The 16,267-nt window shown below is 48.3% G+C and overlaps 1 protein-coding gene and 1 non-coding gene across 4 annotated transcripts in view; one reads left to right on the top strand and one right to left on the bottom strand.

Moving 5' to 3' along the window:
• The window catches only part of DRC4 (dynein regulatory complex subunit 4), a 32,797-nt gene extending 16,905 nt beyond the window's left edge, over nucleotides 1-15,892 (bottom strand). For all 3 annotated transcript variants that reach the window (XR_003550066.1, XM_006152517.2, XM_006152518.3), the window contains exons 1-9: nucleotides 15,874-15,892; nucleotides 15,475-15,561; nucleotides 12,346-12,543; nucleotides 11,777-11,983; nucleotides 10,359-10,413; nucleotides 9,538-9,743; nucleotides 8,397-8,564; nucleotides 7,974-8,060; nucleotides 4,675-4,884 (exon numbers count right to left, since the gene is read on the bottom strand). Coding sequence is in view for 2 of the 3 variants with exons in the window: in XM_006152517.2 (XP_006152579.1) it covers nucleotides 4,675-4,884; nucleotides 7,974-8,060; nucleotides 8,397-8,564; nucleotides 9,538-9,743; nucleotides 10,359-10,413; nucleotides 11,777-11,983; nucleotides 12,346-12,543; nucleotides 15,475-15,489 (1,146 nt within the window). In the remaining variant the exon portion in view is untranslated. The remainder of the gene's footprint in view (nucleotides 1-4,674; nucleotides 4,885-7,973; nucleotides 8,061-8,396; nucleotides 8,565-9,537; nucleotides 9,744-10,358; nucleotides 10,414-11,776; nucleotides 11,984-12,345; nucleotides 12,544-15,474; nucleotides 15,562-15,873) is intronic.
• Nucleotides 2,410-2,516, top strand: LOC114008563 (U6 spliceosomal RNA). Its single transcript, XR_003550084.1, has one exon. It is a non-coding gene; the product is annotated as a U6 spliceosomal RNA (small nuclear RNA).
• Nucleotides 15,893-16,267: the final 375 nt, after the last annotated feature.

Below are 16,267 nucleotides of genomic sequence, written 5' to 3' on the forward strand. Positions count from 1 at the left end.
GGGGCGGGGGGCACAACCTCTCTTTCTCTCTCTCTCTCTGTCTTTTCCAGCTCAGTGCATGTGCCCATAGCACAAACTAAGGGAATGGTTAAGGAGCCAGATCTCACATGGCTGACCACAGTTTGAATCACACCAGGGTAGCTTGAAAAACAAACCTGAGGTCAAGCCCCATGGCCTAATAGTTAAGGGAACCAGATCCCACAGAGCTGACCACATGGCTCAAACCCTGAGCCCGACAGCTTGAAAAACATACTGGGCATGCGTGTCCATAATTCTGACAGGATGGGGACACAGAAGGGAGGAATTTGAGCTGTGAATAATTATGCTCAGGGACTAAGACTGAAGATTTTCTGCTGAGACTTTACCCTCCAGACCCCATTCTAGAGTGGTAGTACACCCTCTGTAACCTGTCTCTTTTCATTAAAAAAAAGAATGTTTAAGGCAAAGTATTTTCTTGGATCTCAGATCCTCCTTTATGTTGCTAATTTCCACCTTCCATTGAGAAGAGGAAAAAACAAAACAAAACAAAAACGGCACAGGCTTTCTGAGATGCCGACTGAATTTCAGCTGTAATTCCTTTCATTTTTTAAATTTATTTTCTTTTTTTCTTGTTTTTCTTTTTTCTTTCTGTTTCCTTTTCCTTTTCCTTTTCTCCTCATCACTTTGCTGCTCAGCCTCCACCCACTGAGTATCTAGTCAGGTCTAAAGTGAACCATAGACAAACATCTGAGTATTATTAGGGTCTGAATATTCCTCAATTCCCACCAAATCTGCCACACAAAGGAAGAAAAACAGAACGGCAGAGAGATTGCAGATCACCTCCTCCTGCATACCTCTGAACGCTCAGATTGAACATCAAGAAATTAAGAAGAAACATATAACCCATCAGATGACCAGAAATCACCACAGGAGCACAAGAAATTTGAGAAACCAAGAAAATACCTCTCCAAGGGAAAAGAATAACTCCTCTTCATCCATAGACAGTACAATGGAACTTGTGGAAATGTCTGATAAAGAATTAAGAATATTCATAGGACCGGCAGATGGCATAGTGGTTAAAGGCACTGGACTCTCACATGGCCAACCACAGTTTGATTCCCAGACCTGTCAGCTTGCTCTCTCACTTTCTCCCTCCCTCCCTCCCCCCCGGCCCGGTCTGGTAAAATGAAAAAAAAAGAAAAAGAAAAAGAAAGAAAGAGAAAAATTTTAAATATTCATAGTGACAAAGTTAACAGAGATGCAAGAGAAGAGAGACAATGAACTCCAGAAGATGCAGGAAAAAAGAGCTGGCGAGTTCCAGGAGGTGAGGAAGTTCTTGCACAATCTGAAAGAGGAGATACACGCCATAAAAAAGAATGAAATGGAACTATTAGAGATGAAGGATATAATATAGGAAATCAAAGCCTCCCTTGAAAGTATTAAAAGCAGACTAGATCAAACAGAATATCAAATCTCTAATGTAGAAGACAGAATCACTGGCCTAGAAAAATCCACCACCAAGACAGAAAATAGCCCCCCAAAAATGAGAATAATATACAAAAAATATTAGATATCATTAAATGTCCAAACATCCAGATAATCAGTATCCCAGAAGGCAAAGTGACTAATAAGGGTATTGACAATCTTTTCCATGAAATTCTGGAAGAAAACTTCCCAAACCTAGAGAGGCATTCAAAGATCCAGACCCAAGAAATATAAAGGACCCTAAACAGGATCAACCCAAGATCTTCTCTAAGACACATTATAGCCAGATTGACCAAAAACACAAACAGAAACAAGATACTATGATTGGAAGAGAGAATTGTTAAGTTACCTACAAAGGATATCCCACTGGGCTAATAGTGGACCTCTCATCAGAAACAATGCGAGCGAGGAAAGAATAGGAAAATACATTCAAAGTGTTTAGGGAAATACAATTTCAACCAAGAATACTGTACCTGGCAAGATTATCCTTCATATGGGAAAAAAGACAAGAACATTCTCAGATAAAACCTGAAAGAATTTACCAGCACCAGACCAGATCTCCAGTTTCTGAAGGGAGTGCTATATCAGGAAAACTAAAGACAGACACACAGAAGAGTTCAAAAACTAAGAAAATGGCCAACTTAATGGTAGGGACAAGTCTGGAGTTGAATGTTATCTTCCAGAATTTAAACAGAAAGATCAGACCACAACAGAAGATAAACCAAGTACATGAGACTAAACTGGTGAAATAGAATCTTATGACTTAGGACTAAAACTATTGACTTCCTTCTATGCTTTGTTTACATACTATTTGAATAGAATCCTAACCTGTTTCCTGGCTTTAAGTCTTAAGGAAAGTTCTCTTAATTTTTTTTTATTTTTCTTTATTAAAGCTAAAATAGCCTTTCTTGAACTTAAAAAAATATATTAAAAAATACCAATTTAGTGCTCGCTTCAGCAGCACATATACTAAAATTGGAACGATACAGAGAAGATTAGCATGGCCCCTGCGCAAGGATGACACGCAAATTTGTGAAGCATTCCATATTTTTAAAAAAGCAAAACATACAGAAAATTAGAAATGGAAAATTACTTGCTGACAATAACATGTTTGTTGATGTGCTTGATTGAGACAATATACAGTGTACTCTGGATGGAAAATCTCATTTTGTATGCTGTAATGATGTACAGTGAATGAATGCAAATAAACAAATTAATTAATAAAAAAAAATTTTTTAATTAAAAAAAAAAATTAATGACCACAGTAAGCAATATAGGCTCAGCTAGGGGGTATTTTATAACATATTCATTCTACTCACAGAACTTCATGCCTAAGTCAGACATGTGTTCACAGATATGTGTACATCAGCTGAACTTGCTACTGAAAGTAGTTAGACTAACATATTTTGTGGGGATCAGCAGTTAGCATAATGGCTATGTCGCTGGACTACCATGTAGTCAATGGCAGTTTGAGTCCCAGACCCAGTTTAAACTCACGCCGGGCGCATGTGCATGCATGCCCAAGATCCCAAGGAGAATAGAGAAGGGACTACTACAGTGTGGCCATCCCTCCTGGGGGGTGATTTCTCACTTTCTGTCTCTCTGTCTCTCTATCTTTCTGGCGAGCGCACATGCCCTGTAGCAAAAACCTCTCCAAAAAAAGAAAAAAAATATTTTATGAATCAATAAAATGAGGGAGGGGAGGGAAAGCAACTGTAGATACCAGAGACAGAGACAGAGAGGGAGGAGGGTGGGAAATGGCAGATGGTGAGAAATAGGGGGAGATATAATATATAGATATAGATATAGATATAGATATATACACACACAGATATAGATATCTATGAAACAAGAAATGGAAAATTATTTGTTGATGATAGCATGTATGATTAAGCCACAATACAGTGTATACTGGATGGGAAATTATATTTTGTATGCTGTGATGATGTTCAGTAAATTAATGTAAAATACATTTAAAATGAAAAAAAAAAAAAAGAAATGAAAAAAAAAAAAAAAGAAAGAAATGGAGAAGGAATGAATAGTGGTGTGACCATGCCCCATTGGAGGGTTTGCAATGTTTTTGTCTCTCTGTCCCTTTTTGGCAAGCACACACACCCTCTGGAAATAATAAAATGCTACCTATAACCTTTTTCAGGACAAGAAGGACCTCTATCGACAGTGAGGAAGTGTCAAGCCTGTGCCCAGATGAACATGGTGTGAACAGCAGGGCCAGCTGTCTCTGCCTGGAAAGGTCTATCTTTGGGATGAGTCAGTTTCTTGCTCTTGGAATCTGATGTTTCCTAATTGGAAGCAGCAGCCATCCCGGGCATGTGCACCAGTGTCTAGGGGCATGACGCTATCTCCATGGGGCCACACCTGGAGCTGCTGGGGCCAAGTCACAGGCCTGATAGCTGCAGGCAACCTGGTGTCAGCCAATGATGCCCTTGACCTCTGTCAGCTGTCCCTTGGTGAATCCCCCAGCCGGGGAACAGAGGGGCAAGGCCTAGCTCCAGGGGCACAGCAGGTGGACAGGAGACCCTGTGGGTCTTCAGATGACTGTTATCTCATCTGACTTGCTGCTGTCAGCCTCATGCCCAGGATGGTCCCAGCAGAGCTGCACCACAACTAACTGGACAAAAATGAGAACGTCTGGGCTCTGCTCTGACCTCACTCCCTTGCAGCTACACAGGCTAAGTCAGGGCCCTGCTCCTCCACAGACCTACTTTCTGTGTCATGATAGTACGTACACATCCTCAACCAGCACTGAGGGCCTTCCAGTGCTATCTCTGCCCCAGGCGGGTGGAAGTAGCACCCCAGACTGAGCTCAAAAGATATCACTGTCCCCTAGGATGTGTCTGGCTCTCTTGTCAGATGAGGAGCTCAGGCCCAAACGGTCCTCATGCTGTTCTTGGACAACTGGAGCACAACATGCTTAGCTGAGTTGGTTTGGGGGGCTTAAGCAGGCAGAGGCTCAGAGGATGTAAGGTGCCAAGAGATTAAGGAGGGTTGGGGGGACCTCAGAGAAATGTGAGCAAAGCTAATGAGGAACTGTTGGTGCGGACAGTCCTGAGAGCCACAGGCCCACGCAACCCTCACACCTGTCCAAGGAGGCACAGGGCAGACTGCAGAGTCACAGTAAGAGACAAGGCTGCTCTGGAGGGACAGGAGCAAGGCAGTTGGGCCCTCCTCAGGAGCCCATCCAGGACCCACCTCAAGCTTGCGGGACACGAGTGTCAAGGCCGTGGGGTCCAGGTTGGAGGCAGCCAGAACCTCGTTTAGTTGCACCTCCCTCTTCTCCGCAGTGGCACTCAGTGCCTGCAGCTTGCGCTCCAGCACCAGGTTCTTGAAGCCCGTCTTCTGCTGAACTTCCTGGATGGCCGTGGTGAACTTCCGGTAGAGCTCGTCCCGTTCCTGCTGCACCTGTAGCGGCCAGGCTAGGGTCAGCGGCGAGGTTCCTCATTGGGGATGTCCCAACGGGGAGATGCTACCTCTTCCTCTGCCCAGAACATGCTGCTTATAAAGAAGTGTCACCTTTCAGGGATGCCAACACCTGTGGGTCTGGGCGTGTTGCCCATGCTGTCTGCACCCTGACCCTTGGCAGCCGTCCACGCAGTGGAAGGCAGGAGGGGACAGTAGCATATTCCCTTTTCTCAGGAATGAGGCTTCCTGTAAGAGCTGGAGAGGCACACCCTGCATTCTGCTCCTCAACGGGGTGGGGCTGGTCTTGCCCTGAGTTTGAGCTTGTGGGTTCAAGCAAGATGTGTCCCTAATTGTCTCGTGTGAGCCATGAGGCAATGAGCAGCCAATGTTTGCAACTGGGGGGCCCCTTGGAGGATCCACTCCCAGATCCTGACGACATGCCCTACAAATAAAGCACAGCCTTGGAGCCAGCTGCCTGTCAACTATAAAACTGTTCATTTTTACCTGCTAACTTTCCTACTTATTAACAGTACATTGTAAAAGAAAAACCAGGACTTTCTATATAAATGTAAAAATCCAAAAGTGAACACTCCCTTAACCCCAGTTCCCAGAGATCGCTATCGTGAATGTTTACTGTGACTCCTTCCAGAATGTTCTCTACACATGTGAAAACATTTATTGCTGTTGGGAAGAAAACAGGATCATGGCAAACCATGTAGCTTCTTTCACGTAAGAGTGTTTCCTGGAGCAACACCCAAGATCCCAAATCCCTTCTAACTACCACAGGGCTTTCCATAGACTGGCTTACCTCCGACGTCCTATCGAGAGACATGCATGTTGTAAGTGCCTTTGCTCTCTATTTTGCTGGCAAATATGAGCTCTTGGTTCTCTAGGAAGAGACACTGACTGCCACACATCATGAACTCATTCAAATGGAGAATGTGGCTATAAACATGGACTCCAAGCCAGGCAGGCATCTGCTTCCTTCCCATTAATGACTGCCTGAGAACCCACTGGGAGGAAGAAGAGGGCCTCTGTCTACCAAAGCAGAGCTCAGACTCCCTTCTACACAAGGCTGCAACTGAGAGACAGCAGAGCCCAGTGACTCACATCTCATGGGACCCACTGTCTCTAAAGATGACTGGAGATCTGTTATAATGATGAGGTGTTCCTAAACAGCCTGCTCTGGGGGAAAATGAGGCCATCCCGTTATTACAGTCTGCATTAGTGAATACTGACTTGTCTTTTTTTTTCTTAGTTTAGTTTTGTTTTGGTTTTGGTTTTGGTTTTTTTTGTTTTTGTTTTTGTTTTTGCAATAGGACATAGGCACTTGCTAGAGAGTGAAAGAGAGAAGGAAAGTGAGAAATCACCCCTCGGGGGAGTGGTGGGAAACACACCACAATGCCTTCTCCTCCGTTCTCCTCTCTGGATTTTGGGCACACACAACACATGCCCAGCATGAGTTTCAAGCTACTGGGTCTGGACTCAAACTGTGGTCAGCCATGTGGGAGTCCACCACATGAACTACCACACCATCTGCTGGCCCCAGTACCGAATCTCCTAGAAGATATCTCCCATAGCTGTGCAAAGATAAATTTAAAGGATACATACAAAAGCAATGCTGTAATAGGAAAGGACTGAAAGCAGAGGTGTCTGTCAAAGGAAACTACAAACGAGTGGACATTCACATAGTGGCTGTCATGGAGGCTGAGGATGCTTCACGTGTGCAACACAGATGGACCATGAGAGTCAAACACAAGTGCGTGGGGCTGGAAGATGGCATGGTAGTTAAGGCGCTGGACTCCCACATGGCTGACTGCAGTTTGAGTCCTGGACCTGGTAGCTTGCTTTCTCACTCTCTCTCTCTCATTCTGTCCCTCTCTGGTCAAATTAAAAATAAATAAATCGGGGCTGGCAGATGGTGTGGTGGTTAACGGTGCTGGACTCCCACATGGCTGACTGCAGTTTGAGTCCTGGACCTGGTAGCTTGCTTTCTCACTTTCCCTCTTTCTCTCTGTCTCTCTCACTCTGTCCCTCTCTGGTCAAATTTAAACACTATTTTTTTTAAAGACTTATTTTATTTAATTTTATTTATTTTAATTTGACCAGAGAGAGAGAGAGACAGAGAGAAAGAGGGAAAGTGAGAAAGCAAGCTACCAGGTCCAGGACTTGAACCGTGGTCAGCCACGTGGGAGTATCCAGCACCTTAACCACCACGCCACCTGCTGGTCCCCAGTTCTCTGGTCAAATTTAAATAAAGAAAAAAGTAAATAAATAAAGTTAAAGAAACACTTCTTTTAAAAAAATAAATAGAATTAAATATTTTTTAAAAAAATAAAACACACAAAAGTGTGTTTATGGCTTGATCCTGTTTTTGTGGGCCACGAGTCACGTGTACATTGGTACACACAGGATGAGGGCAAGGAGGGGCTCCTAGAATGTGTGGTCTGTGGATCTATGCTAAGTGGCAGGGAGACTCATTTCTACTTATGCAGGTGAGAGTCTGGATCCCTCACCATGAGCATGAAGCAAGCTGGCCTCAGACACACACAGACGTGAAAAGACAGTTGCTGTGAATGGCCAAGCCATCTCTTTTTTTTTTTAATAATTACTTTATTAAAATTATTTTTTAAAGAATTTTTATTATTTTAACTTTACTTACTTATTGAAATTTTACCAGAGAGGGACAGAATGAGAGAGAGAGAGTGAGAAAGCAAGCTGCCAGGTCAGGACTCAAAATATGGTCGGTCACATGGGAGTCCAGCGCCCTTAATCACCACACCACCTGCTGGCCCCTATTAAACACCTCCTTTTAAGAGGTGAGCTCCTGAGGGACAGAAGACTGTGCAGTGCACTCTACCAGGGACAGCCTGCTGTCTCTGCAACCCTGGGCTCCTACAGAACATGCCGTGGATTCTGCTGCATAAAAGCTGAGAAGTCAAGAGCAAGCAGTAAGGCTTCCCAACAGAAATGCAGCCAAGGAACCAGCACCTCCTGGAGCCGGCCACAGAGCCGGGGCCCAGGGGGCACCCCCCATTCCAGCAGGCAGGGGTCCAAGACCAGCTGTGGGGCCAGCTGTGCCTGCATACCTGAATGAAGCGCTGCTCCAGCACCTCGTGTTCCCACTGAAGGTCTCTCAGCTCTTTCTCAGTGACTTTCAAACGTGCTTTTGTGCACTGGAGATAAAACAGTGGGAAACAGGGTTTAGGATTCACAGGTGTCCACAGAACTCAGGGTCCTCGGGGACAGCAGGACAAAAGCCGTCACAAGAACTGGAATGGAGACTGGGCAGCTGGCACGCACCTGCACAGGCTGGAGGGAGATGTTGGGATATGAGGGCCACCTCTTCCAGACCACCCACCAAGCTTGCATTCACAGGAGAGCAGCAGCCAAAGAAAGGGGTGTGGCCTCTCATCACACTCTTCCTGCCCTGAGAGGACAGCGCTACTGCCCCTCTGCCCGAGCCCAGGAGAGCAATGCAAGGAGGGAGATGAACTCCGCCAGAGACTCACGACCAGGATCTGCTTGTCCCTCTCGTAGTTCCCAAGCTTCTTGTGCATCTCACTCATCTCGTCCCGAGCCTTCTGGAGAGGGTCTGCCAGACGCTTGTTCTGCGTGGCCACCTCGGCCATCTCCCTCTCCAGGTGCTCCTCCTTCTTGCGCATGTCCTCCATCTGCTCCTGTGGCAGGCAGCACAGACTCAGCAGGTGGACAGACGAGGCTGGTCTGCCCACTTCCCATGTGTGCAGGACCTAGGCCTGCCTTACTGACAAGCAGCCTTTTTAACAAGTTTTAACTTCTGTTCTAAAAATCTCTAGAAATGAAGGTTCCACGCCAAATCAAGACATTATTCTTTGTTCAGGATTGCCCAAGGGCCCCAGGATTGCCCATGTGGAAAACCTTGTCACTGAGAGCATCCGGGTGGCAACACACCTCCGGCTGCAGCTGTGTCACAGCACCTGTGCAGCTCTGCCTGAGCGTCTGCGTGTCAGAACACATCTGGTCATGCCCCCTCCACACTGCAGGTGAGAAGTACCCTGGTTGCTCTCAGTTATAGGCATGGATTCATTACACCATTTTTGCATCTCAGTTATGGATGAACTGGAGAGAGACAGACAGAGACAGTGAGAAGGAAAGTGAGAAGTCACCCTCCAAGAGGGAGGGCCAACCCACAATCCCCTCATCTCCATTCTCCTCTTGGGATTTTGGGCGTGCATGCAATGCATGGGCCCAGTGGATTTTGCAAACCACCGGCTCCAGACTCGAACTGCAAAGTCTAACCCTGACCCAGCGCCTTCATGCCACCTGGCAGCTCTGTTCACTGGTCAATGCCAGTCAGCGTATGTGTTCACCAGATACAGAGAGCGCCCCAGTGAAGCATGGTAAGAGGGCAATCCCGCCTCCTCTACCTCTTCATCTTGTCAGCATTTCGGACACGTAGGCTCAGGCAGCTGGCATGTTTTTCAAGCTGCTGAGTCTGGACTCAAACCATGTGATCAGCCATGTGAGTCTGTACATACACTACAGACTGCACTCACTGCCAGGCGGCTCACTGTCAAGTATTGCTATAAAAAGGGATGTAGTCTGGGCCTTACGATTTCCCATTTTAGGACAGGCCAAGTGTGGCTCCCAAATGCCTCATACATAAAGCACCTTGAGAGAATTGATGAGGGCCAGGTTGTTGAGAGTGATGTCGTTGTAGTAGTTCTTGATGTCAGTGAAGGCCTCCTCGTGGCGCTGCATTAACGTGCTGATCTGGCCATTCTTCCTCTCCTCCACTTCATGGACCTCAGTCTTTCTCCGCAGGTCGAGCTCGTCCCTCAGCATCTTCATCTTCTTATCATACTTGGCTTCAATTTCTGGAAGGCAGCAGCACACACAGCAGCTCAGCAGAGGAAGGACAGGTGCCCGTGGGCTACTGAGATAGATGGAAGCCATCAACAAGGCCCAAGAGCACTCAATGCTCACAGATGAAATATTCAGCACACGTCACTGTCAGCCTTCCTTACCCAGGTGAGGCATTGCTAGTCAATCCCTAAGCTAGGAATCCAAATCAAATCAGCTGATCCCACTGAGCACCAATCCTGGCCTGTGTAGCCATTCGGGCACAGGCTCGAGGGCTTTATCAGCAAACCAGACAGACTTCTGGAACCAGAGCTTTCTGGGGCCAGAAGCCACAGAGAAGACTTTGCAGTGCTGCCCACAGGACTGAATACCACCGGCTATCAGCTTCCAATTTCAGCTCAGAGTGGGGAGGTGTGGCAATCACAGGGCTCCTGAGCTTGAATGGGAATAAGCTGTTCTGGGATGCTGAGTGGGGCCAGCAGCCTTGGAAACTCCTCCTCTCCTCTTTGAATCCCTGGGCAGTTTTAATCTAGTTTATGTGCCCTGGTACAGGTTCTGGAGGTAAATTACTTTCTGGTGGAAGGAAGACTCTGGCACCATCCTACATAATATGAAAGTGAGACACTGACCTCGAACTTGCCTCTCAAAGTCACTGCGCATCTTTGTGATCTCCTCGGTGTGTTTCTGCAGAGGTGAAGTGGGCAGTTACTGGTCAGCCAGACCCAGGAGAAGCCTACTCCCTGAGCTGACCCATTTCTCCATGGCTATGAGAACATTTAGCCTTTGCTCAGATATCACCTTCTCAACAAGGCATTCCCAGAGCCCTTGGGACCAGCAGTTAGCATAATGGCTATGTTGCTGGCCTCCCATGTAGTCGACCGCAGTTCGAGTCCCGGACCTGGTGGCTTAAACTCACATCAGGCGCGTGTGTGTGCGTGCCCAAGATCCCGAGAAGAGAATGGAGGAGAAGGGATTGTGGTGTGGCCATCCCCCCTGGGGGGTGATTTCTCGCTTTCTTTCTCTGGCTTTCTGATGAGCGCTCACGCCCTATAGCAAAAACTTCTCCAAAAAAAAAGGAAAAAAAGAAAAAAGAAAAGTCAACCTCACCCACCGCAAGGCCCACCTCACCCCTTGCCTCCTGGGGCGCTCATCTGTATCAGAGGCACTGTACGCACCAGACACGTTCATCACGTCTTCTACCTCATGTGCATTTTCCTTCCTAGACCCTCGGCCATAAACAAGCAGGCTTTTTTTTTTTTTAAAGAGATTTTTGCTATAGGGAGTATGCACTTGCTAGAGAGATAAAACGCAAGAAATCACCCCTCGCAGGGATAGCCATGTCACAATCCCTCTCCTCCATTCTCCTCTTGGGATTTGGGGCATGCACACACGTGCACCTGGCGTGAATTTTAAGCCACCAGGTCCGGGACTCAAACAGCAGTCAACTACATGAGAGTCCAGCGATGTAACCATTAAGCCACTTGCTGGTCCCCAAGCAGCATTTCTGTCAGAGATCAGATTAGGGATGGGCACCTATCGGGCACTCAGCATATGAATTTCAATCTCCACCAGGAAACCACCAGCCTCCCTCAGAAAGATCAATCCCAGTCTCACAAGCAGACCAGATGCTCACGAGCCCAGCTTGCATGACAGGCCACTGTGGCTATCCAAGGGCTAGCACACTGCGCATGTCCGGTCACTGTATTTTTTTTTTTTTCCTAATAGAGATTTTTGCTATGGGGTGCGTCCCCTCACCAGAAAGACAGAAAGCACAAAATCACCCCCCAGGGGGATAACCACACCACAATCCCTTCTCCTCTATTCTCCTCCTGGGATCTTGAGCACACACACATACCCAGCGTGAGTTTTAAGCCGCAGACCCGAACCACAGTCGACCATGTGGGAATCCAGCAACATGAACCATTATACCACCCGCTGGTCCCCTGGGCACCGCATCTCTAAATGTGCCTGATGCCATTCCTTCGCAGAGTTAGCGTCAGCTGGGTGTCGGATGTCACCTGAGCTAGGCACCCGCCCTGACACCTACCAGCCGCAGGTTCTTCACCACCACCTCACTGGCCAGCTCTTGCTCCTTGAGCTCCACCTTCAGCGCCCGCATGTCCTTGCGCAGCGCGCCCTCCTGTGTGCGGTGCTCCTTCTGCGCCAGCTTCATGACCACAGTGCCCTCCGCCTTCATCTCCGTCAGGTTGTTCTGGTGCTCGTACAGCAGGTGCTTCACCTTCTGCTTGTACACCTGCAGGCAGGGTGGGCCAGAGCTGAGCAGCTGCGCTTGCCTGCACATGGGTGTCTTGGCCACAGGCAACCGAGGCTGAGAGGGGAGAGCTCAGCGGCAGGGCCATCTGGACTCCGTCAGCCTGTCTCCAGGCCTGTGCCTCTCCCAACTCGCAGAGGCTAAATCTCAGACTCCAGAATCACGGAGCCTCCTGGCCACTAGGGAACAAAGTCGCTCCGCTTCATCCTCACGTTCCCGGAACACAGGACACAAACCCAGGGCTGTGATACCCGAAGCAAGGACAGAGGTGTCCCCGACACCACTGGCTCAAGCGCCTCTGCTGTGGTGACTGCAGGGGGCACAGGCCAGTTAGCCCCACGCACCTTAATCTCCACCTGGTGCCTCTCCTCAGCCTCCTCCATCTCCCGGTCTTTGTTCCGCAGCTCGGCCTTCTTCTCCTCCAGCTGCCTCCGTGTGATCTCCCAGAAGGTGTGGATCTTGTCCCGCTCCAGCTGGAAATAGTTGCGCTCCTCCCGCTCACGGTCCAGCTCCTCCCGGATGCGGCCAATGTGCTCCTCCACCTGGCCAGGCACAGCAGGGTAGACTGACGCACCACGCAGGAGCACGTACAGGAAGGAGGGCCAGGGAGAGAGGCAGAGGGGCCACTCTCACCTGAAAACAGTAAGAGCTACAAGTAAAATATGGGCCAGCTGGTAGCATGCTGGCTCAGGTGGCTAGATCCCACATGGTCAACTGCATGGTTCGAGTCTCAGTTGGATCCATAGTTTGAAAACATGAAACATGCTGGGTGTGTGTGTGTGTCACCAAAAGCCCAAAAGGAGGGAGAGATGAAGGAGAAGTATTGAGGAGTGACTGCCCCTATGGGAGTGTCTATTCACTTCCTCTCTCTCCTTCTCCAGTAAGCACACATGTCCTCTGGCAAATTAAGAAAAAGAAAAGAGAAGTTAAAATATGACTCTCAGAAGGCTCCTGAACCACTCAGGTGAGACACATTCAGTTACTGGCAGAATTCCTTTGGATTTGACCAAAAATCATAAAATAATTATTTCCTTTCATCCATTCCTGGGAATCTATGTTAAAGAAGTTTCTTGGGACCAGTAGATGGCATAATGGTTACGTTGCTGGACACCCACATAGTTCAAGTCCCTGACCTGGTGGTTTAAACTCACACTGGGCATATGTGCGTGCCCAAGATCCTGAGAGGAAAATGAAGGAGAAGGGATTGCAGTGGGCTCTACCCCCGGGGGGTGATTTCTTCCTTTCTTTCTGTCTTTCTCTGTGTTTCTGGGGAGCTCACGTGCCCTATAGCAAAAATCTCTACCAAAAAAAAAAAAACATTTCATCAAAGAAACCAAAGGCTTTTTGGCTCAAAGCTATTAGCTACACCATTATTACAACGAGCAAAAAACTGAAAAGAAAATGATCAAAGATCATCTAAACAGAAGTGTTTGAAAACAGAGAGCATAATGGGGACCAGCAGTTGGCATAAAGCTATGTCGCTGGACTCCCACGTAGTCGACCGCAATGGGAGTCCCAAACCCGGTGGCTTAAAACTCACGCCAGGCGCATGTGCTTGCGCACCCAAGATCCCGAGAGGAGAATGGAGGAGAAGGGATTGCGGCGTGGCCATCCCCCCTGGGGGGTGATTTCTCACTTTCTGTCTGTCTCTGTCTTTCTGGCAAGCACACACACCCTGTAGCAAAAAAAAATCTCTCAAAAAAAAAGGAGAGCCTGACGCAGCCTGGCCACGGCAGCCCTACTGCTCTGATCTGCTGCTCTGCAGGCCGAGGTCCACGCGAGCCCAGGTTGGGTCCCTGCACACCCTGAACGGCAGTGTCCGCCCTCTCAACGCACCCACTCGGCGGACACGGTGTCCACACCTCTCACCACTGCTTCTCAGCACTCTGGGGTAAGAGGGCCATAGCCAAACCCTGTCCAAAAAGTCAAGCATGGGGGGCCAGCCACTGGCACAGTGGTTAAGGTGCTGGACTCTGCATCGTCGACCACAGTTCGAGTCCAAGACCTCCCAGCTTAAAATTCATACCATTCACGGAACCAGCAGTTAGCGTAATGGCTATGTCGCTGAACTCCCATGTAGTCGACCACAGTTCGCGTCCAAGACACAGTGGCTTAAACTCATGCCAGGCACATGTGCGCGCGTGCCCAAGATCCCAAGAGGAGAATAGAGGAGAAGGGATTGCGGTGTGGCCATCCCCCCTTGGGGGTGATTTCTCACTTTCTATCTCTCTGTCTTTCTGGCGAGGGCACGTGCCCTATAGCAAAAAAAACTCTCAAAAAAAAAAAAAAAAAATACCATTCACATGTGCGTGCATGCCCAAGATCCCAACAGGAGAATGGAGAAGGGACTGAAGCATGAACATCCTCCCTGGGGCAATTTCTTGTTTTCTATCTCTCTGTCTCTCCAGTAAGCATACACACCCTATAGCCAAAAAACAAAAACAAAAAAACAAACAAAAAAAAAACAAACAGTAACAACAAAGAGCAATGGTGCATACCTATGGCCACAGCACAGTGATACCCTATCTCCAAAAGCTACCTAGTGTATCACCTAGGAAACCACCACGTGACTCCAAACAGGTATAAAACAAGGTTCACAAAATAAGGTTAAATGAAAAAAATCATAGTAACCTATAAAAATATAATGTTAAGCAAAAAATATATAAAGCCCAGCCAGCAGGTGGTATGGTGGTTGAGGCACTTAACTCTCACATGGCCAACTGCAGTTCAAGTCCCAGACCCAGTGGCTTTAAAAACCTACTGGCCAGGGACCAGCAGTTGGCATCATGGCTATGTCACTGGACTCCCATGTAGTCGACTGCGGTTCGAGTCCCGGACCTGGTGGCTTAAACTCATGCCAGGCACGTGTGCATGTGTACCTAAGATCCTGAGAGGAGAATGGAGGAGAAGGGACTGCACCATGGCTATCCCCCCTGGGGGGTGATTTCTCACTTTTTTTCTCTCTGTTTCTTTCTTTCCGGCGAACGCACATGCCCTAGCAAAAACCCCTCCAAAAAAAAAAAAATACTGGCAGGTGGTATGGTGGTTAAGGCACTAGCCTCCCACAAGACCAACAATGGTTCAAGTCCCGGACCTGGCAACTTGACAACTCACACCAGGCATGTGTGCATGTGAGCATGCGTGGCCAAAATCCTGACAGGAGAATGGAGGAGAAGGGATTGAGGCATGGCCAACCCCATGGAGAATGATTTCTTGCTTTCTGTCTCTCTGGTGAGCGCATGTTCTCTATAGCAAAAATCTCTCTAAATAAATAAAGGTTCTTTAATGTGGCTATACTGCAATTTAAAAACTGAGTATTTCATATTAAACTTTTTCATCTAAAGGGAGTTAGGACATGGGAGGAGGCTTATTTGGGTTTGGACAGAATGGGAAGGTACACTCTGAGGGTCATGACAACACCTGGGAGCACAGCCCACCCTGCCCAGGGACTGGGCCTGGCCGGCCACACTCACCTGCTCCTTGCTCATGTCTTCTGGAGCTAGCCCATCAACGATCGGATTGCCCTTGGCTTTGCCTTTCTTCCCTTTCTTTTTGGGCGCCTTTGGTTGAAGAGCATAAGACTGGGTCAGAAAGAGAGCCTTTATGGCTTCCCCTTCTTGACTGGCTGATCTGGTACCAGGGTGTTTAGGAGAGACCCTCCACCCCAGTGGGTCTCATGACCTCCAACAGGAGCACTTACCACTACCTACATACTAACCCCATGGAGAAAGCACAGAGGAGGGAGCTTCCTTTTCAGAAGGGAACACTTTCTCCTTCTAAAAAGGAGATATAACCCATTCCAAACCCAATACTCATTAGGTGTGCTGAGGGGAGCCTGGGGCAGAAGGCATTGTGGTGGTTATACTCCATACCCCGGGGTGGTTTCTCGCTTTCTGTCTCTCTGTATCTCTGTCTCTCCAGCAAGTGCACGTGCCCTATAGCAAAAATCTCTCTGGGACAAAAAACTGTCAATGAGAAAAAGAAAAATCACGCATATTCCACAACCTAGTGACCAGAGTATCCCAGGGCTTTTCTCCCCGTCGGTTTTTGGAGGCCCACCCACTGCGTCCTCACCCTGGAAAGCCCGCGTTCGGCTCCCGCCCTTCCCAGGACGCAGGTCTCGGCCGCGCGGGCTTGGGCGGGTCAGCGCCACCAGGAGGGGGCCCGGCCGGGAGCCCGGCCACGAGCCCGGCCACGAGCCCGGCCACGAGCCCGGCCACAGACCCGCCCCCAGACCCGGTCTCCGCCCCGCCCACAGACCGGCCT

The sequence above is a fragment of the Tupaia chinensis genome, unplaced genomic scaffold (assembly GCF_000334495.1).
Source record: "Tupaia chinensis unplaced genomic scaffold, TupChi_1.0 Scaffold000355_1, whole genome shotgun sequence".
Taxonomy (NCBI): domain Eukaryota; kingdom Metazoa; phylum Chordata; class Mammalia; order Scandentia; family Tupaiidae; genus Tupaia; species Tupaia belangeri.